A 21384-nucleotide genomic window follows, 5' to 3' on the forward strand; every position below is an offset into this window, starting at 1 on the left:
TTTATTTTCCCTACATTTATATCAAACAATAACTGTTTAATCCATCATAGTTGTTATACAATTACAGAACTCTGCTTAGCTGGCAGTGTATTTTTTTGTTTATATACTAGGTCATGTCCCTATAATTACTTCAGTTGCACAGTGGAGTTCCTTATTTAATAAAACAAATATTGTGTTTTTTCACATATTTTATTAATAAGCAATTTAAAAAGTACAAACAAGCTTATTTCAAATGTCTTCATGAATTATTTCATCAAGATCGAGTCCTTATCACGATTTTGGTTTGCACAAATTATGCTTTTCAGGAACTTCAATGTAGATGAATTATGAAAATGTCATTATAGAACAGTCATTGTGTGATTCAATTTATTAAGTCCTTCAAAATTGATTAAGATTTGTATAAAGAGTATATCAATACACAGCCCACCATAAGTAGTTCATGTATGAAAACACAACAGTTCGTTGAGGCAACACTTGTGTTAGATGGTCAATCACTGTTGACTCGAGGATGTGTCTGCACTCGTGGACGCCTCGGATCAGTTTTTAGGTTGCTCTCATAAGAATTCCATTTCCCTCTCAATGCCCACAAACTTCAGCTGCTCTGTTGGTCCATATCTATTAAAATATAATAGTTTGATTAGTCAGTCATAATTATAAACTTACTCTGCTTATGGGTTATGTTTCTAAGCATAAATTATTTGAAGTAGAAATAAGAAACATATTAACTAGAATACTCTTTAATTTTGTCCAATTGAGAATTGCAGCCACAATACTATCATTCACTATGTGGATCAATAAATTAATATCATATTTGCATATGAATATCTTATATTTATAGAGGCGCACATTTTACAATGACTAATTAACATGACTCTGATTTAAAATTAATGTCAACTTAGTTACCCATATTATATAAGGTATAGTCCGCGCCAAACTGCTAGTCCCCTATGAAGTTGCTGCGACCAGGTGTAGTAATACAATTTGCTATGGCGACACAATTCATTTCTATATTCAGAACGGATTAGCAGTTTTACGCGGACTATACAAATCTTAAAGTCAAATGCGCAAGAGCATTGTGTCGTTAGCGTACAGTACCTGTAATCAAAGAACAGTTCCTCCCCTGGCTGGATGGCGCGCTTGGCGAAGATGCCGATACGGTGGTCGCCATTCACCATCATCACCTTAGCGTAGCAGTTGGGGTTGATGGAGTGGTTCGCGAACCGGATCTTGTTCCCTTTACGTGTCGCATCCACTACGAAATCTGAAAGGATATTTGAAGATATGTATGAAATTACTTTTAATTTTTGTAAAAATTTTTGGCTGCCATGGCCATGTATAAATAAAAGACTTTAAATATCTAGATTCAAAAGAGGTATTATGGCTTTATTAAGAAAATTCATTATTCAGATAGCTAATAAACTCGAAACTGAAATTACGGCAGTTGTGTATCCTCTGCTTTAATTTTTTTATGATTGTGATCAAATAGCTGAACAAAGTCTAAGTAGCACTGTAATCATAGCGACTTCAGACCAGAGTAATAATAATAAAAAAACAAGATTTAACACACACAAATCACAACATAGAAAGTGTTGCAAATCTCCAAGAATGCCTATAACGGTAATCGTCCGTTGATTTCTACGTTATATTAAACTATTAAATAATTTTATTAAAAAGTGTGTGATATATTACCATTATTGAGATTGAAGAGGAAGGAGCACATGTACTTGTCGTAGACCTTCCCGCGGCGGTCCGCCTCGTCCTGCGATATGATCTCGCCGCAATACTCCGATATGAACTCGTTCTTATGCGCCGCGTCCTTCAGGAAAATGCCCCAGCCCGCTACGTCACTCGGCGCTAGCAGCAGGTGCTTATGTAGACCACTGGGGGAAGAACATTTCATTATGTACACAATGAACATTAACGCCTGATGTCGAGAAATACGTAATATCATGTTATATGATTCTGTAATATAGTAGGAGTTTTTGTAGTGCTGAGCCGCGCGTGTTTGTGTGTGTGCTTTTGCGTGTGAGCGTGTATATCAGTCATTGGGTGATGCACTATTTAGCACATATAGCTTAGATTTGTGAGAGTTCAGAATCAGAATAGATGACCGATTTGCAGTGGCTAAATGGCTCATTATCTTCTCTCTTACTACCAAATGACCATAATGGTTTCTGAGTCATATTAATCAGTCCATCAAATGACGAGTTATTAACAGCTAAGTGAATATCTGTTTAGAGGAGACAGGATAAAGGAGTTTGAGGTAATGGTGGTAGTGGACTAGGTGTGCCGTGGTATTGCAGGTGGTAAGTGTTGTAGGTGGGTGATGTAGTGGTTTTACAGGTGGGTGTGGCGGTGTTGTAGGTGGATGTGGTGGCGGTGTTGTAGGTGGATGTGGTGGCGGTGTTGTAGTTGGCTGTGAGGTGGTAGTGGTGTTGCAGGTGGGTGGTGGTGATATACGTGGGTGTGGCGGTGGTAGTGGTGTTGCAGATGGGTGGTGTAGTTACCGTTGCACGGAGACGTTCCGGCAGCAGACGGGCATGGCGGGCGCGTCGGCGCCGCACGCGGTGCAGAGGTCGGGGTCGCACTCGCGCACGCCGAGGTAGCACGGACACTGCTTAGTGTTGCACGACGCCTTGCAACGGCAACCCGGGAAACGGTTCTGGCCTGTAAGATAAAGCAGTAACAGTTATATTGGAAACAGAGGAACTTTAACAGCATCGAACGCTACTGTGTTTTGGTTTGAAGAGGACAATAAAGTAGAAACTTTTACATGATTCATTCTAACTTGTCCTCGGAAGGAACAACTTCAGAGCGGACTATCAGTTTGGCGCGGACTATACTTTACTAAGACTTTATATGCTAGTTAATTTCATAAAAGAAGTCGTCTATTTGGTAGAAGGTGTTTTAGAAGTTAGTTATTTATCTACAAATTTGTAAATATTTGTGAAAGATTATATCAGATTCTTAAAAACGCATCCACCAAAACAATTACCACCAAAATAAAAAACCAAAAAAATTAAACTGATATTTTCAATGAAATAACAAAATCAAATAAGAATATACCATACTTACAATCACTACTACATTGGCAGAACTTCTCACAAAAGTTTTGTGACTGTAAACACGGACACATGTTGTCGCAGGGCTGATTGGGATGGTCGCAGGGTGTATAATTGTACCTGTAATTATATATTACAATTATATAGGTTATCTAATAATTTTATCTTAGTTGATGTTCATAAAAAAAAAAATTCTAGATTCTCCTAGCCACATTCTCTACCTATATTTTCAATTTACAGTTACACGAGAAACAACAAAGGTAATTATATCTTTTTGATGTAAAAAATTCAAATAGGTTGTTTTAATTCACGCTCGATATTAATAAATAATCAAATATTTCATGTAATTTGCCAATTTCTATAACAAAGAAATTTTTGATTCTGGCGGACAAATCGATAGATTAAGGCTAAACATTCCAGTATATTTTTCTCTTTTGCCTGTCCACCAATGTTCTTTATTTTAAACGGACTTTGAAAGAGAAGATTGTATATTCGGTTGTACTGCTTTGTTTAATAGCGATTGATGTTTGATAGTTACATCAACAAGATATTTCTCAAATTTGTTTTAAGAACTTTCGTCGATTTTCGATCACTAGGCTTACACTAATTGACTTGTAAAGTTAAACGTACACGTGTACTACTATGGTGCCTAGTCAAACAAGTTGAGTTGTAAGGAGCAACGTACACGTGGTGCGAGGCGGAGTCCTTCTTGAGCTGTATCTTGCGGCAGTGCACGGACCAGAGGCGGTGCTTCTTCTTCTTCTTGCGCGGGGGCGTCAGCTCCGCCTCCACGCGGCACTCCTCCTGGCCCGTCTTGATCCAGTATGTGTACACCTGACAACACAAATAGTTTATTATACAGAGGATTTTAAAAATGTGGTAAGTACACATAATATTCAGACACATATAACATAGGATATTAAGAAAAGATACAGCAGGTATTTTACGCAAAAACCTAAAGACACCAGACTGGAAGCTAATAAGCAATTATTCATTTTGATGTGACAAAAAAAACAGTGTCTAGGTACATATAATTGGACTCTTATCTAAGTTCAACCACATAATATGTTTTACTACCTCCTAAGATTAATTTCTGAACACATCATATAAGTGTCCTTTAGAATACTATTTAAATAAGAACACAGCAGCGGTTAACATTGTTTTTATAAGTCAGAAATAAGTAAATCAATTATTATTTTATTAACATTAATATTGGCACAGAGTTATGGCGACGGTGCCTCCCAAGCAAACAAAAAATTATTGTTTTAGGATTAATTAATTTAATTATAGAATAATTACGTATATTACCTGTTGGCAGGTCTTGGAAAGCATGACCTGCGCGATGGCGCAGTAGTTAGAGTGGAACACCTTATGGAGCGCCCTAAACAACGACTGGTCCGAGCCCGTCCACTCCGAGTCGATGTCGCCCGTCGTCAAACCTAGCAATATAAATTAATTTTTGAGTTTCGCGATATATTTTGTTAGCCATTATATATTATCAAACTACTTTTCTAGTGTGGGTTCCAAACCACACTGAGACTATTATGTCTCAGTGTGGTTTGGAAATTGTTCACATCTTAGAAAATGTTATGAAAAGAAATGTATACATATCACATGTTATCATATATCATGTGATATATTTTCATAAGTATAACATTTGATTCTTATCTAATGGAAAAAATGATTATAATAATATGATACAATACAACTGCCATCATTAAGTTGTCATTGTTGTCCATGAGTAACTAAGTCGAAAGAGGCAGAAGTTCTGTCTTAGATCATTCAAATGCGTTATTACCCCTATTTAAGGATTAAATATGGCTGTCCCATATGAACATATTTGCCTTTCAACCACAATACAGTAGTTTTGCAATTTAACAATTTTTTTTTATTAAGCTCGTTACTTTAAGATATTGTTGAAAGTGATACCTAGTGCATTATATGGTGGTTCGGTGGCTGTCTCCCCGGCAGGCTTGTTGTGGCCGTTGGAACTCCAGTTGCTGTTGCTCGAGTTGCTGTTACTCCCTGTAATGTTAAATATAATTTGAAATAAATTCCTAAATCCATCCGGTTTACAGTATCATAGTCCGCGTCAAACTTCTAGTCCGCTCTGAAGTTGTTGCGCGCAGGTTTAGTTAGCACATACTCCGTAACATAAGGGCACACTAACGCAGCTATGTCCCGCGGACGAGAGCGGGCAGCGGACGGGCGCCGGGAAAGGTCCCGCGCTGTCTTCGTCCCGCTAATATCTACAATTTGCTATTTGACGCGACTCGTTTCTATATTCAGAGCGGACTAGTAGTTTGGCGCGGACTATATCTATGTAAAAAGGGTATTATTTTATACTTCTCTGGGATATTTAGAAGTTTCAATCAATTTTAATTAAAATGCACAAAAAAATGTATCTAAGCTTCTTAATTAATTGATATTGGTTTATAGAAAGAAAAAAAAGTTCAGTTGTTTAAAAATCTATCAGCATGAAGGCAGATAGATTTTAAAATTTTGCTACGGTACTTCATCTAAGTTTTTTTTTTTAAATAGAAATAGCAGATGAGCATGCAGTCCGTCTGATGGTAAGCGGCTACTGCCGTCCATGGACATCATTAATCAACCCCAGATAGGATTAGATTCCTACCTGAAAAACAAAGCAATGCTAAACACTGCTGTTAGGTAGAAACATGTATGGCGGTGGTACCGCCGGAGTTGCACCACAAAGAGTTCTACCACCTTCACTTGTCATAACGATAAAAATATGTTCAGTTGTTCAAAAAATCCATCAGCATGCATCAGGCACGACACAACAGATTTTAAAATTTAACCACCACACTTAATTTCAAAACACAAAACAACATAGCCGAATGAAATGTCCATGCACATTCGAATGTGATAGTTCATACAGTTACGTATAGCGTGTGTGTGTGTACCCTTGAGGTATCGGTTGCTGTCGTTGCTGTCCTCGGAGGAGGCGTCGTTGGGCGAGTCGAGCGCCGCCGCCTTCTCGTCCGCGCCCGCGCCCGCCGCGCGCTCGCGGGCGAGTTTCTCGCGCATACCCTCCTGCACACCGACACAACAGTTCAACTTTAGTCGCTCAGGCCAGGAGAAATTATGCACGAAACTCGTATGTCAGTAGATTATTATAGGTTGATTGTAAATAAACATAGTTTTCTGAGGCATTCCAACTTAGCACTCAAGGATAGCAACACATTTTGGTCGTCAGATAACCTACCGGGATTGATTACAGATGTCCATGGGCGGCAGTAGCCACTTCCCATCAGATGGATTGCATGCTCGTCTGCTACTGCTATATTATAAAAATAATCAGATGTGATGAAATGTTAGGCACATAAAAGAAATAGACGACCATGTAGTCCACCTAATGTTAAATAGCTATTGCCGCCTATGGACATCTGCAATCAATCCCCGACAAGACCAGATTTCCACCTGAGGTCGACCACAGATACGCTGCTACCACTCGGAAAATTATGTCTTCCTAACTAACACCACTCACACCAGAATACAGCAGCACCTAACACTGATGTTAAGAGGGTATTAAAACAGAAATGGGTATTAAAACCTAAATAATATTTGAACACACAGTATTTATTTCTACCGTATGTACATATAATCTACAACTGTCTTAAGTAAAATGTTATTAAGATAAAAAGATATACAAACCAAAAGCATGTAGCAATTGGAGCCACAAGGTTCCGAGAAGGGCTTCAGGTCTGGTCCCTTTCGCTTAGTCAGGTTAGGTCCGGGGTGGCAAGCTTGCAGACCTGCCAGGTTTAGTAACTCTTCAAATGTGTTTTGGAAATTAGCAAATAATATAAAACTTTTACAAAATGAAAACAGACTTTAATAATATGACAGAGACTTGATTTATTAACACCCCGTTGGTTAACTTTATGATACCATACTAAGTATTAGTAAAAGGTTCTTATAATTTAATTAAAAAGATTATATTGTATTTTCGAAGTCTGTTATCATAAAATTGTGTCAAAAATCAAAGTCGATTTAAATAAAACTGTAAACTTGCTGCTAGTGTGCGCAAATAAATGTTCACAATGCCATACAAAATGAAGCATGGCATTCTTTATAAAAAATAATGCAATGGTGGTTAAATTAAATTTGGTTAACCATATGTGTACTAAAAAGTGGACGTCGGTTTGCGTTGTCCGCATTGAAAAACAATATATTTGCACCAAATCGTGCTTTAATAGTTTACTGTTCTATTTCAAGTTGAGAAATTCATATATCGCTAAACATCTTCAGCTATATTATGTTTATTTCAGATGTCTTTGGTTAATTAAATAATAGAGCCGACGTCCATTTGTTATGAGTTCTAGACATAATAAACACCGAGGGTCAGATACTACAAGGAGATGGTACAACTCACGTCACTGCACTATAATAATCTCTGTTGTATAAAAGAACAGAAGACTACCATTTTCTGTTAATCTCTCTTTCAATTAATTTATTTCTACAGCATATAACTGTTTAATCATTGACCAGAACTATGGTCAAAGGCCTTTTCCCTTCCAATTTTAAGAGATTAATTTTTAACTACCTCTATCGCCTCTAAATCACAGCATAAGATGAATATGTTGGGTGATTAATATTTAAATGTTTCAATGTAATCAACATATTCCGTTTTCTGTAAATAGTGATTTTGTAGAAGGAAAAAGAGATCTGCTCTCCTTGGAACACTTCCCACTCAGTGAAATTTAATTTCATCCAATAATAATGGTCAAAATAAAAAAGCAATAACATCTAAACAAGTATAAGTATAGATAGGGCAATGAATAGGTGTCATATGTGTTTATTTTCAGGTAATTTTATAGGTATATATAGTATGGATAACATTCTAAATATATCTATGGATAGCAATAAAATAATGGATCCATCTGCAAATTATATAATAAGTAAATAGGATATAGGCATATCATCTAATGTAGGTAATATGTTCTAAACAGGGCTGATAATTATATAATGACACTCAACTTATATTAATAACCTTAAAAAATATATTTTATGGTGCCAGCCATAAATTATATTTTTTGGAATTAAGCAACAGTAGAATAAATGGAAATATAATATTTTCTTGGGCCAATTTATTATTAAGACTAGTTTTACTTTGCGCGTAGCGCCATTTATTGCCAATACACACATTTTTCAGTTCAATTATGCAAGTAATCTGAATACATATTATATTTTTCTCAAACATTTGGCAAAATACAGTATAAAGTTAACTATTAACTTTATACTGTCGTTGTTGATGCAACTTTAACAATAATTTCACATATGATTTTTAAGGAGTTTTTAGAAGAAATTGCAAGTAATATGTGAACTAAGAAAGGGTGAACTTATTATTATATGAAGGGTGTTAAATGTAAGTTCATCAATGATGCAAATTAAGATTTTAGGAGAAAAGGAGCCATGAAACAGCATAATTAAAGGTGATTGGCTGTGTGAGGTTGATACCCTTACCTGCCTGGCTCCCTGTTGGCCAAACAGAACAACAAACTAGTCAGCCCTAGGTTTTAACATTATATCTAATATACATTACATAGAGTATAAAATATTATTTATATTATACATTACACGCTAATATAATTCATGAGGTATAAAAATATCTTGTAATTATATGAGTAAATATGTTTTTGTTGAATTTTGTCTCGATCACATATTTTTTTAGCAATCATATAATTTATTCCTCTTTCTATTGTAATAATTATGTTATGGGATAAAAGATGCTATATAATTAGATAATTTAAAGCAGCGGTCGGCTACCTGCAGACTGCGGCTCTTTTTTAAATATTGATTTAGCAAACGAGCATGCAGTCCATACAATGGTAGCAGTACTGCCGCCCATGGACATCTGTAATCGGCAACAGATAGGATAAAAGTCCCACCTGAGGTTGGCTAAAGATGCGTTGCTACCCTTGAGGACTAAGTTGGAAAGGCTTGAAAAAGTGTTCCCTTATCACACTTTTTAAACCAGAACACAGTACAATCAATACGAGGATCTTTTATTCGTAATTAAAATTTCTTGTAGTCTATTTCCAATGCGGCCAACCTTAACTAATTGAGTATTATTTGAATTTTAACCTTATACTATGTGATTGTGTGCCAAAAAGATTGCCGACCGCTGGCTTATGGGACACTGTTTTTCAACTGACTTATACTATTCAACAAATATACTGTGTGAGTAACGTGTGTAGTGCGTTTCATTGTTTGTGTGTGTGTGTGTGTGTGTCTGCTGTGTGCGTGTGTGTGTGTGTCAGTATGTGTGTGTGCGTGCGGGCGGCGTACTCACGGTGCAGGAAGCAGTCGTACTTGAAGCAGCGGCGGCAGAAGAGCGTGTGGAAGGAGTGCATGGTCTGGTCGCGCGGCACGGACTCCGCGAGCGGCCCGTCGATGTTCGGCGTGCACTCCGGCGGCAGCGCGTCCGGGTCCCGCCGCGACGTCAGCTCCACGTACCTACGCATAATACACACAAACACGTACATACATTGAACGTGGTAGAACCCTTTGTGGTTCGACTCCGGCGGTGCCACCGCCACATCTATTTCTGCCTAATAACACCAGTGTTAGGCGTTGCTGTGTTCGGTTTTGAAGGGTGTGGTAAGTGAGACATACTTTTCCGAGGCGTTCCAACTTAGTCCTCAGGGGTAGCGGCGCATCTGTGGCCGACCTCAGGTAGGAATATCAAACCCTATCTGGGGTTGATTGCAGATGTCCATGGGCGGCACTATCCACTTACCATCAGGTGGACTGCATGCTCTCCTATATTATAAAAAAAAAAATACATTTTGCTATTCAATGTACACATCAACACGCACATAACTGAAAAATCAGAGGTGCGTGGAGTAAACCACCAAGCTATCACTGCAGTTTATTAAATGTATACGATTTTATTTAAGTATCTTATCTAATGTAAGGTATAGTACTTATCATAAGATCGATTCAATGTATACAATCTTATGTAGAGTATAGTCCGCGCCAAACTTCTAGTCCGCTCTGAAGTTGTTGCGCGTAGGTTTTAATTAACATATACTCTGTAAAGTAAGGGCATATTAACGCAGCTATGTACCCGTGGAGGAGAGCGGGCAGCGGACGGATGCCGGGCAGGCCCCGCGATGTCTTCGTCCCGCTAAATTTGCTATTACGACGCGACTCGTTTCTGTATTCGGACTACCAGTTTGACGCAGACTCTATCACTCGCCGAATAAAGACGAATAGATGCGAGTGTGAGTATGCTAATAACCTATTCCGGTGTATTCAGTATTCGCTATAGTGTGGCTATCTCTACACAATGTAAGTTGTGTGTTTTTTAGAGTGAATCAAAGGACTACGCACCAGTTTTCTTCATTGTGACTATTAAGACTATTAACTATTCCCTTACTTCTCTCTGAGCTCCTGAGCGGTCCCCTTATCAGGAAACTGTGTGCTAATGGCCTGGAATATTGTGAATATGGGGAACTGCTTGTCGTGGATAGGCTTCTTCTCTCCATCTTTTGGCTCATCTTTATCTTTATTTTTCTCTTTTTCTCCATCTTTCTCTTTCTCTTTCTCCTTATCTTTATCTTTTTCTTTAAGCTCCTTGGCAGCTTCCTTCTGTAAATTTATTTTACGGCATTATTATCTACAGGCAACTAAATCAATTTTATCTCTGTTTATTACAAAAACGGTTTTATCTTACTATGAAAGTTTATTTTAATTTAATTTAATTTAACAGAATACATTGATCCATGTGTGTTAGTAAGGACTTAAAGCTAGAGTTATTAATATTATACCACATCTATTTCTGCCTTATTATACAAATCTTACATTCTGCTGTGTTTTGACTTCAATTGTATTAAAGAAAAAGTTAAAGGCTTTATTTATGGCTTTATATATTTATGGCTTCACCTTTTTTAGGTGTTATTTGCTACTTATTCGTAAAAAATTGTTACTGCGCTATACATAAATTACGAAATTTGTACATACATCCTTTTCTTCCTTGGAGTTGCGTTCCTTGCGCTCGTCGGCCACTTCGTCCTTGGTCTGGAAGGCGATGAGCGCGTGCACCAGGTCTACGAACAGCTGGTCGTCGATGAAGCCGCCTTCCTTGTCGCCTGGAAACACCATTTTTTGTTATCAATTTCATCATCATCATCATCATTAACCCATTAACTTCTCACTGCTGGGCACGGGTCTCCTCTCATAATGATAAGGTTTAGGCCATAGTCCACCCCGCTGGCCAAGTGTGTATTGGAAGACTTTACATACCTTTGAGATTTTTTTTTTTTTATAAATCTCTCAGGTATGCCGATTTCCTCACGATGTTTTCCTTCACCGTTTAGCAAGTGATAAATAATTTCTAAAACCTCCTTTAATTATAAATGAGGATTTCAATCCTCGATTTAAAGGCCCTCGATCAAGAGGTCGAGTTTCTTAACTACTAGGCTATCACTGCCTTTGTTATCAATGTATAGTTCACAAATATTGATGGTTTTTATGAGATTTAGGGCCTCTTTTGTACGTATTTGTTTTCTTATAAATTAAGCTTTCTTAGTATTGATTGAGTGAAAACCTGTATTCTTGAACCTTACAAGTTACAACAATTGGTACAATATATTCTGTACCAATTACAAATTTTGAGTATCTGTATAAACTTCTAAAGCCAGGGACTTGTTGTATGAGGTACTATTGATTGGTTTAAATAGTGTTCAAATTATATAGCCTCAAAACAAAGTAGTACTAGATTCACTAGACTGGTGGGATTATGAAGTCTGTTCAACCATTATGTTTTGGTGTAATAAAATGTAATGGTGATTGTGCTCTGTCTGTATATTTCCTATTTCTGTATAGGCAGAGGTTTGCGAAAGTTACTAGACAAAAAAAAAAATTGTTATATTTGGTTGAAACTTGCACATTAAAATCTGATTTTATCTAAGAGTAAATACTGATGATGTGATAAAAGCACGAGAAGCGTGAGGTAGTGAACGCTGGCCTATGGAGTGTTTGTTTATAAATAATAGCAGTTACATGTTTAGGAAAATTAATATAAACCGATAACCAAATTTATAGATTATAAAACATTGGGTGAAGTTGCATTGGAATAATTTCTAGTTTATTTATTTAAATACAAACCAGAAAGAGACAGGTATTTATTTTAATTTTTTAGGCAATCTTTTTCTTAGTAAATTAAAAAAATACAATAGTTGTTATAAAACAAATATTAAAAAATAGATAAAAAATTATGATGTTATAAAAATGTTGTTTGTATTAACCCATCTTTACCCATCGTTGCGTAAACGCAACATTTTATGTTTGATTTTTTTCGGTATTAAAAATAGGGCAGTAAATCTCTGAGATCTTATCCAGTCTGTAAAAGAAAACCTGAAATACAGGTTATTATTATTTGGACACTTAATTTAATAAAAATTATATTTTATTTTTTATTTTGAAAAACAGCGAATTGAGTCTTCTCCAGACAGACAATTTCATTAAATCATAAAAAATATTAATTAAAATAAATTCGAACTTTTTATACTAAACAAATATTTAACAATCCTTTATTTATGAGTTTAATAATTCTGTTGAACAAGAAGACCTATATATATAGTGTAACTTAGACTTCCACAAAATGTTGCGTGTATGTAACGTTGGGAGATTTATTGAATGTTTGTTATTGTAATGCCGCGACCCATTGATGCTAGAGATTTATAGTAAACAATGATTTCTTGGAGCTCATGTGACACAAACGCTTTTGTTTCATCAGTTAGTTACTTGTTGAACTTCAAGCTCTCTGGTTTACGTAGTAACCCACACAGAAGTGAATTTGTACAATATGGCTTATAAAAAAGCATTGTCATCACAAGAAATTATGGCCGTGTTGGAAGAAGAGGAAGATTTACAAAATGCTAACCAAATTGATGCTGTATACATCCCTCCACCGGTTGACAATCTTACAGACGAAGAAGACCTAGATGATGATATGTTGGGTGGTTTCGACAGCACTCTGCCCACCGACATCGCTGGAACGTACGAAATCCATACTGACTTACCCACTGAGTCTGAAAATATGCTAGACCAGACCAGTCCTTCAACTTCAAGAAAATCGAAAAGGCCAAAGAAGTCACCAAAATGTATTCCAGACTGGAAAATGGGTCATCCGACATATATAAACTTTCCTATAAGTGATGAAACCGTTATAAAACAAAATATTGAACAACGTGTAGGCGGAAAAACACCTTTTGAAGTATTTTCCTTATTTTTCAGTGATGAAGTTTGGGAACAGATTGTAAACTTCTCAAAAAAATATGCTTGTGACCATAATCGACATTTATTCACACTTACGGTAGCAGAACTCAAAAGATTTTTTGGTATATTATTCCTGACCGGTTATCATTCTCTGCCTTCAACAAAACTGTACTGGTCTAAAGATGAAGACAAAAATGTACCGATTGTAAGAAAGTGTATGAGTCGAAACAAATTCGACTGTATAAAGGAAAATATTCACTTATGTGACAACGCTGACTTGGACAAAAATGATAAATTTGCCAAATTGCGTCCTATTTTCAATGTCATCAACAAAAAGAACATGCAGTTTGGGATATTTTCACATAACTTGTCAATTGACGAAGAAATGGTGCCGTATTTTGGACGTCATGGTTGCAAAATGTTCATCAAAGGAAAGCCTGTTAGATTCGGATTCAAGTTTGGTGTTTATGCAGTGCAAGTGGCTACTTGTATCAGTTTATTCCATATGGTGGCAAAAGTAGTAATGTCACTAGAAGTGACTTGGGTTTGGGAGAAAATACTGTTTTAGATCTGTTGTCCCTAATTGAAGATCCTTGTAAACATCGCGTATTTTTTGATAATTTTTTTTCTTCATATAAACTATTTTGCATCCTAAAAGAGAAAGGTTACTTTGCTACCGGTACTATCAAAGAAAATCGTACAATGAACAAAACTTTGAAAGCTACGAAAATTCTCAGTAAAAAAGAGAGAGGGTCATTCGATTATTGTTTTGACAAACAAAATGAAATGCTGTTGGTTCGATGGAATGACAATTCTGTGGTAACTGTAGCTACTAATAATGGCAAAGTAGAACCATTGGTTACTGCAAGACGTTACGACAGAAAAAATAAAAAGATGATGAATGTGCAACAGCCTCAAGTAATAGCAGATTATAATAAAAATATGGGAGGAGTTGATCTTCATGATAATGGAATAGCCAACTACAGAATTCGAGTAAGAGGGAAGAAGTGGTGGTGGCCACTTTTCATCAATTTGATTGACAGCGTTTTGGTGAATTCGTGGAAAATTTACAATATGGTAAATGAACAGACCTTGAGTCAATTAGATTTCAAATCTTACGTTGCTGTAACTTTGATGAAAAGTGAAGAAGCACAGTTAGCCACACATTCTAATTCTTTGAATGTTTCAAATACAAATATGGGAAGACCATCCAAGAACGCATTGCCTACTAATATTCGCTATGATAATGTTGGTCATGTCATAGAAGAACATGAAAATAAGCGTCGAAGAAGATGCCGACAATGTAAAAGTTCAACAATTTACATGTGTAAAAAATGTCAGGTGCATCTCCATGCTGATTGTTTTAAAATGTTCCACTCCCGTTAGTAATTGAGTGTCCATCCGTATAAGTAAGTTGCGAGTTGAGAGTAAGTTTTAAAGTTCACTAATCCCAACGTTGCATAAACGCAACATTTTGTGGAATTTAAACGGAGGTATCAATATTTTTTCTGACTATGATTTTCTTCTTTTGAATGTATACGTAACTAATATAAATAATAAAATTTAAAAAAATCCTTTTATTTCAACCCTTGGGAATTAATGGGTTAAACTTTTTTCTAATAAGATTACATACTTCCAAAGTTTATAAACATAATCTAGCACAAGTAATGAAGTGTTGCATCAAATATAATTATGTCATTTGGTTATCAGTTGGAGACTTTATTACATTAGCATTTACAAGCAGCGATGTGTGCACCGCACACCATTATGGGTTATTTTACTGCTAGTGGACAGGGCCTGCTGTGAGTCAACTTGGCTCATCTGTTCCAAGAGTTAAGACACATCTCACAACACATGTATCTTGCTCAAAACAATCAACAAATAAATTGTATATAAAAAACTGAATTTGATTTCTGAAAGTCTAATAAAAATTAAACGTATTTTATTTGTTTCTATGTCATAATTATGAATGTATAGTACATCTATTGATGATATGATTATTGAATAAACTACTCAGATTGTTTCTGAAACAAAGAAATTAAGCAGTTCCTATAATAAGTACAACATATAGAAACTTCTTAATATAACATATTTTGAGGACAAAGACGTGAGCCTCATCCACAAACAGAACAAAGATGTAGATGTGAAGCAATGTACCATGCACTTTCCCATCGTAGTTCTTTATGAGCTCCTCGATGAATGTACCGTCCTGGTCCAGCACCTCGTCACCCATGTACGGAATGTTGTGGAGCACGGTCTCATCCTCCACCATGAAGTTCTTCTGTGTCGGTGCCCATGTGTACATAGTGGGGATGGGGTTCACTGAGTTTACGATGCGGATTGGCACTTGTTGGGTGGTCACCACTCCTGACGCTGTTGAGGAAATATTAAATAATTAGGCATGAATAGTTTTCATTATAGTATTCAGAATGGATAGTGTGAATAACAACAGGCTATCAAGATTTTTGTTAATATTTATTGTCATGATATTAATAGTTAATTAGCTCACTGTATTTTAATTTAAAATTCATCACAACAATCTCAATGCCTTTATATAGTTAAGGCACAAGTTTATAGATAGTTTGAGCAACTTACCATCGGTGTAAGTAACCTCAGCCCGCTTCATAAGACTCTCATGACTGGCGCTGGGCGCGGGCGGCGGCCAGTACGGTCGGCGGCTGCGATCCGATCCCTCGCTTTCCCGCCCCTCCACAGCTTCCGACATGATTCGAAGGTTGCGAGCCCATGCCACCTTCACCTCGTCTGCACGCTTGAACCGCTAAACCCGACAATATCTCATGAAATATAAACGTTCTCTATCAAAAAACAGCACAAAAAACGAAACCAGTTTAACACCTTAGCTTGACGTAGCCGCATATATTCGGACTTCACGCGCTTCTTCCATTCTGCTGATACTTTTGATTTACTCATCACAGTTTACTCAGAAGCTACATTCATATAATTAAAAAAATGGCAAATTAGAATGAAAATCAAGAATCAAATAGGTTTACGACAAATAAACCAAAACAAAGCCCGCCACTTCTCCTGCCGCACCGTGAGTCCAGAGACAATAGTTTTTTTTAGTCTTTGTCATTTACAAAATGGTTTTGTTTATCTTGGATTCTTATTTTTCAGCCTAAATAATTGTATTCAAATGTGTTTATAACGCTTGATCAACAACATATTATTAAGCATTATAATGTGACTGTTAGTGTATTTACATAAATTATATCATTGTGTGTGGATTGAATAATTTTAGTAAGGATTTCTTTGTCCTTCATAACAAACATGCTTTTGTATATGGCAGCACTCGTTCTATCATATATTCGATTATCGATTGTCTTTGGTCATTGTGTAAAACGAAGTGTCGACTGCCATTTTCTGTTCGATAATTTTGAAGGAAGGCTTTAAATACTGACCCAAAAAGGTGAGCATGATCGACCAGGTATTCCATATTTTATATATGTCTTTATGCTTTATCCGTAACGCATGCAATGTCAAGCACATTCCGCGTTTTAGGCTGCGGATTACGTAATTTTGTTGTTCCTCGTCACAAAATTATTTACAACGATACATCAATAACGTTGAGCGAGCAAATCCAGACGGGAAAGATAGAGTTGTTGTCTACACCGAAAAGTTATTCTGTTTGTAGGTGTGTGCGTACCTACAAACTGCCGCAGGTTATGCGAAGAGGCACGTATAAGTATGTCCTCGTACGGCAGCGAGGCGGGCGCGTGGGACGGCGGTCCCCCGGGCGCCGAGGCGGAGTACGCCACGCAGCGCGCGCCGCCCATCGCCGCGCCCATGCCCACCACTGACCCCTGGACCGGGGTTAGCTACAGTCACTACGGTCCGCCACAGTACGATTACCAGGCGTACGGCGCTCATAATTACGGTTATAATTACGATTCCAGCTACTACCAGGCGTCCGACGGCTCCTACTATGACGTGAGAAGCGCTTATCCTCCCCAGCCGAGTAGTTATGACCATCAGAGGCAGCCGGAGCGACCCCGCTCTCCTTACGAATCTCGTGGCTACGAACCCAGTAGACGATCATATAGATCTAAGTCTAGAAGTGTCTCCCCGTATGAAAGAAGAGAGCGAGAATATTCTAGAAAAAGAGAGAGCAGTTATGAGGGCAGTAGGAGGCATAGGTCTAGAAGCAGATCTACTAAACCCAAACGGACAAAGTATTCTTCAAGTGATAGCTCAAGTTCAAGGTCCCATTCATATTCCAGACTATCTAAAAGAGACAATAAAAAGAGGAGATCTGTTTCTTCCCACTCCTCATCATCTAATGCTTCATATAAAAAAGTTAGTGTTAGTAGAGATGAAAATTCTTTAACTCCGCCCTTGAGAAAGAAAGGCTCATACTCTAGTAAGCGCTCCAAAAGTCCTACGAGTGACAGAAGGTCAAGAAGTATAACTCCAAAACAAAAACTTGATAGGCCAGGATCAAAATCTAAAGCAAAGCATCATTCCAATAAAGACTTAAAAGTCAAAGAAAAGCGACAAAGAGATGGATCTACACCCCCTAGGAAGCGAAGTGTTACCCCTGAGTCTTCAAGGACTCATAAAAAATCCCGTAGGTCACCTAATACACCGCCAAGAAAGTCCTTGACACCACCAAGGAAGCAAAAATACAAAGAACAGCGATCAGAATCTTCATCTAAGAGAGTAAGAGATAGTTCAGTGACACCTCCGAGGTGTTACGCCAGAGCTCAGTCATCTGCTAGTTCTAGGTCGCGATCCAGGTCGGTAACACCAAAAATTAAGCGTGCTCGTTCCCGAACTCCAAAGGCTCGGCGTTCTAGGTCTTCATCCAGTCCATCATCTGTATCATCAGCACACTCACGAACCAAGTCGAAACGTCGAACAAGACGTAAGGAGTCTAGAGAAAAGTCGCGTAGCCAAAGCCGGACGAAGAAACATTCTGGTAGCAAAAGCAGATCGCGCTCACGGAAGCGATCTAAAAGTCCCCGTAAATCAAAATCGAGATCGCGATCACGCCATTCTCGTTCGGGAAGCCGCAGTCGCAGCGGATCGGCCAGCGAAGACGAGCGTCGTGGTCAATTCACTGTCGCTGATCGGAAACGCTTCTGGAAATTACATAGGTCGATGCAAGAGAAGAAAGAATCCGTGAAAAGTCCGCCCAAAGAAGTGAAGCCCCCGCCTGGTGCTGTAGAATCAACAGCAGTAGATGACATTGAATACGGTGATCCACCCGAAGTGGAGGGCCCCAACTTTGCCGAACTTTTACCTACTGTAGATCAATACATGTCACAAGTGCCTTCTACGTCTAAGTCCAAACCATTACCTATTCCTATAAAGAATGATGGCAGTTTCTTAGAAATGTTTAAAAAGATGCAGGAAGAAACAAAGAAAACAGAAGTTGAAAAGAAACCTGAAATTAAAAAGCCTGTTTTACCCTTTATTGGAAAGAGGCGAGGAGGAAGAGTTCTCAAGACCGGCTTGGTCAAAAAAGCGAAAGCAATAGATGAGCAAGCCGTCGACAACACGCCAAAAGACGCTTGGTCGCTGTACATGCAAGAAGTTAAGAAATACAGAGAGACTTCCTGTGAAGAAGAGCGAAAAACTAGACCCCTAGTAAAATAGAAATTAGGAACTACAAATTTATTTTAATTATAACTTCTATAGCATAATTTACGTGACGTTAACATTAGTTCTTTGTATTTTGAGTTATTGTAATCGTTCGTTTACTCTTTCTGTAATTTGTTAACAATGCAACGGCATTTCCCAATAAAGAATTGTGAGTATGATTGCCTCGTTCTTTCGTTGCAGTAAAATGCCAGACATGATCAAATCAGCCGCGGACCTCAAAACCGCTCCCTTCGACCCCCGGTTTCCAAATCAGAATCAGACCAGGTAAAGTACAAATAAATTATAAGATAGTCGGCAATACGAGACATCTGCGAGGTGAGTACTGGATATTTTTTAAATAGGTCAAATGTTCCGCAGGCGAAAGGCGACATCCGCATTACTACAATAGATAAATTGTTGGTAATTGAATTGGTAACAAGGATTTTTTCTCTTCTATGTTAAAGACTTAAAAAGAATCCGAGGTATAAATACACATCATTTTTAATAAACATCAATCGATTTTATTGTTCGCACTTGCATATAAGGAATAGCAACTTGTGTCACATTTGATACGCCAGGTATATTTTATTCTAGTTTCATGATTAGCGCCTGATAACACCAGATAACGTTGTGAGTATTATATGAAAGTTTAGTATCTATATTTATCGCCATTTCATACTATTAATAAATATCGTTTTAGTAGACTTTCCAAAATTCCTGACTAAATTTATGTTATATATTCCGTTGTCTAAGAAGAAAGCGACGCAATATTTTTTCTAGTTTTGTTGCATATAGTGTTTAAATCTAATAACATTCTCGATGAAGATATTTTTAGCACAAAATCGGCAGAACTCACAAATACTCGTATAATAATAATAAAACAATGGATTTTCATTTAAACAATATTAAATTAATACTTATATTGACGAAATTTAGTAAACAATTCCATGTTGGGTTTATTATATTCTTATATTTCCACAGGCATTGCTACCAAAGTTATCTGGATTTCTACCGGTGCCAGAAGGTCCGCGGTGAGAAGTACGAACCATGCAAGTACTTCCAGCGTACGTTCAAGTCGCTCTGCCCCAATGAGTGGGTGGAGAAGTGGGATGACCAGCGCTCCAACGGCACCTTCCCAGGCAGGATCTAAAGCTTCACTTCGCTACGAAGTATCATAGTTACTGTTAATTTATGTTAAATTTCCATAGTCCGAGCGGTGATATAGCAAATAAATGAGTTAACGAAATACTTGCGTTCGTTTTACTAATCCTTATTATGCGCCTGTGAAACTTAAAGAGCAACATGCGTCTAAACTGGTATGCTCTGAACAATATCGAAGCTCACAAGACAATACTTATAGAATTCATTAAGTAAACACTAAAATATAGCTTACGTGAAATATTGAAATTGTACTGTAGGTGTTTCAATCTATTCAAAGTTTTACCATAAATACACATTTGAAAGTTCATCCTAAACATCTTCATACTAGACATTCTCAAATTACGAACTTTGATAGGAGAAAATATTCATTGATTATTAATAAATGCCAATCCAAGACGTATTTCATTTCAATGTATCTGCGCTGTCTTCAGTGCCTCAGTGTACTGCCCTGTTTGGAGATGGCTAATGATATTAGAAACTAAAGATTTCCTACAGCCCAGGAAACTTGCAGTTTTCGTCACAAAATAATAAATATAACAAAGGGCTCCTAATTTTGTGTATTTTTTATACATATAAAATATTATTTTTAGTGTTTGACGCGATTAATAATTAGCGAACCTGCGTGCTATGGCAAAACTTGGAGATTATTGCAGGGAATTAAACTAAACATAATTTAGAGTGCTTTTTATTTCTCAATCAACACGCATACTTAAAGGAGCTAAATAGGTCCTGGGAAGGCTCCTTTCTCTCGTAATTCGTTCCAGTGTTCTATCCAGAAGTTCGGGCAGATGGTCTCAAAGTACCGTTTGAATATCTTGCAGTCATCCACGTCGCCCAGAAGCCGAGTGCACTTAAAATAATCGCAGTAGTTGTCATAGCATGCCCTGATTAACAGCAAATGTGCTTAAAGTTAATTTATGATCTTCACTTATGAAATAAATTAACTAACTTTGTTCTGATATACTTACTTGGTTTGATTTTGAAAAGGATACCGAGGGTCGATGCGTAACGTTCTGAATTCTTCATCACACATTATGACACAATGGAGTAAAGTATAATAAAATAAAATAAAAATAGTATACAATGTAGTCTAATGGACAATAAATTTGTGACAGTGATATGAGTGATGTTTAAAACAAAGGAATACAAACTTTGAAAGTAGAATCTTTACCACACAGAATGTGTAATAATTTAAACTATATTAATCAATTAAAAACATGTATTTTTCCATTTATTTAATATTTAACATACTAACAGTTCATATATTCATAAATAAGAATAAGGGTTATAAAAAAGTAGAATTAACTTTAAA

The 21384-nt window shown here is 37.1% G+C and overlaps 2 protein-coding genes across 4 annotated transcripts; one reads left to right on the plus strand and one right to left on the minus strand.

The window, feature by feature from the left end:
- Positions 1-170: 170 nt before the first annotated feature.
- Positions 171-16378, minus strand: E(z) (histone-lysine N-methyltransferase E(z)). 2 transcript variants are annotated; one of them, XM_073091405.1, is made up of 16 exons: positions 16167-16378; positions 15906-16089; positions 15468-15683; positions 11052-11179; positions 10468-10679; positions 9379-9542; positions 6738-6838; positions 5987-6116; positions 4992-5087; positions 4371-4501; positions 3748-3896; positions 3076-3182; positions 2508-2667; positions 1690-1880; positions 1096-1261; positions 171-615 (listed from the first exon to the last, which is right to left on the minus strand). In XM_073091405.1, exons 1-16 carry the CDS (start codon positions 16239-16241, stop codon positions 555-557), a joined length of 2271 nt encoding a protein of 756 aa, XP_072947506.1. In that variant the 5' UTR covers positions 16242-16378; the 3' UTR covers positions 171-554. The 2 variants fall into 2 exon arrangements, with proteins under 2 accessions (XP_072947506.1, XP_072947505.1); XM_073091404.1 differs by having other exon boundaries at positions 5960-6116.
- Positions 16379-16592: 214 nt separating this feature from the next.
- Positions 16593-20159, plus strand: LOC140756015 (cytochrome c oxidase subunit 6B1). 2 transcript variants are annotated; one of them, XM_073091407.1, is made up of 3 exons: positions 16593-16737; positions 19113-19196; positions 19893-20159. In XM_073091407.1, exons 2-3 carry the CDS (start codon positions 19117-19119, stop codon positions 20059-20061), a joined length of 249 nt encoding a protein of 82 aa, XP_072947508.1. In that variant the 5' UTR covers positions 16593-16737; positions 19113-19116; the 3' UTR covers positions 20062-20159. The 2 variants fall into 2 exon arrangements, with proteins under 2 accessions (XP_072947508.1, XP_072947507.1); XM_073091406.1 differs by lacking the exons at positions 19113-19196; positions 19893-20159 and adding an exon at positions 16963-19090 and having other exon boundaries at positions 16626-16737.
- Positions 20160-21384: the final 1225 nt, after the last annotated feature.

This window comes from Epargyreus clarus, unplaced genomic scaffold (genome assembly GCF_041222505.1).
Source record: "Epargyreus clarus isolate Ecla_fem2 unplaced genomic scaffold, WU_Ecla_fem_2.2 ptg000034l, whole genome shotgun sequence".
In the NCBI taxonomy this organism is placed as follows: domain Eukaryota; kingdom Metazoa; phylum Arthropoda; class Insecta; order Lepidoptera; family Hesperiidae; genus Epargyreus; species Epargyreus clarus.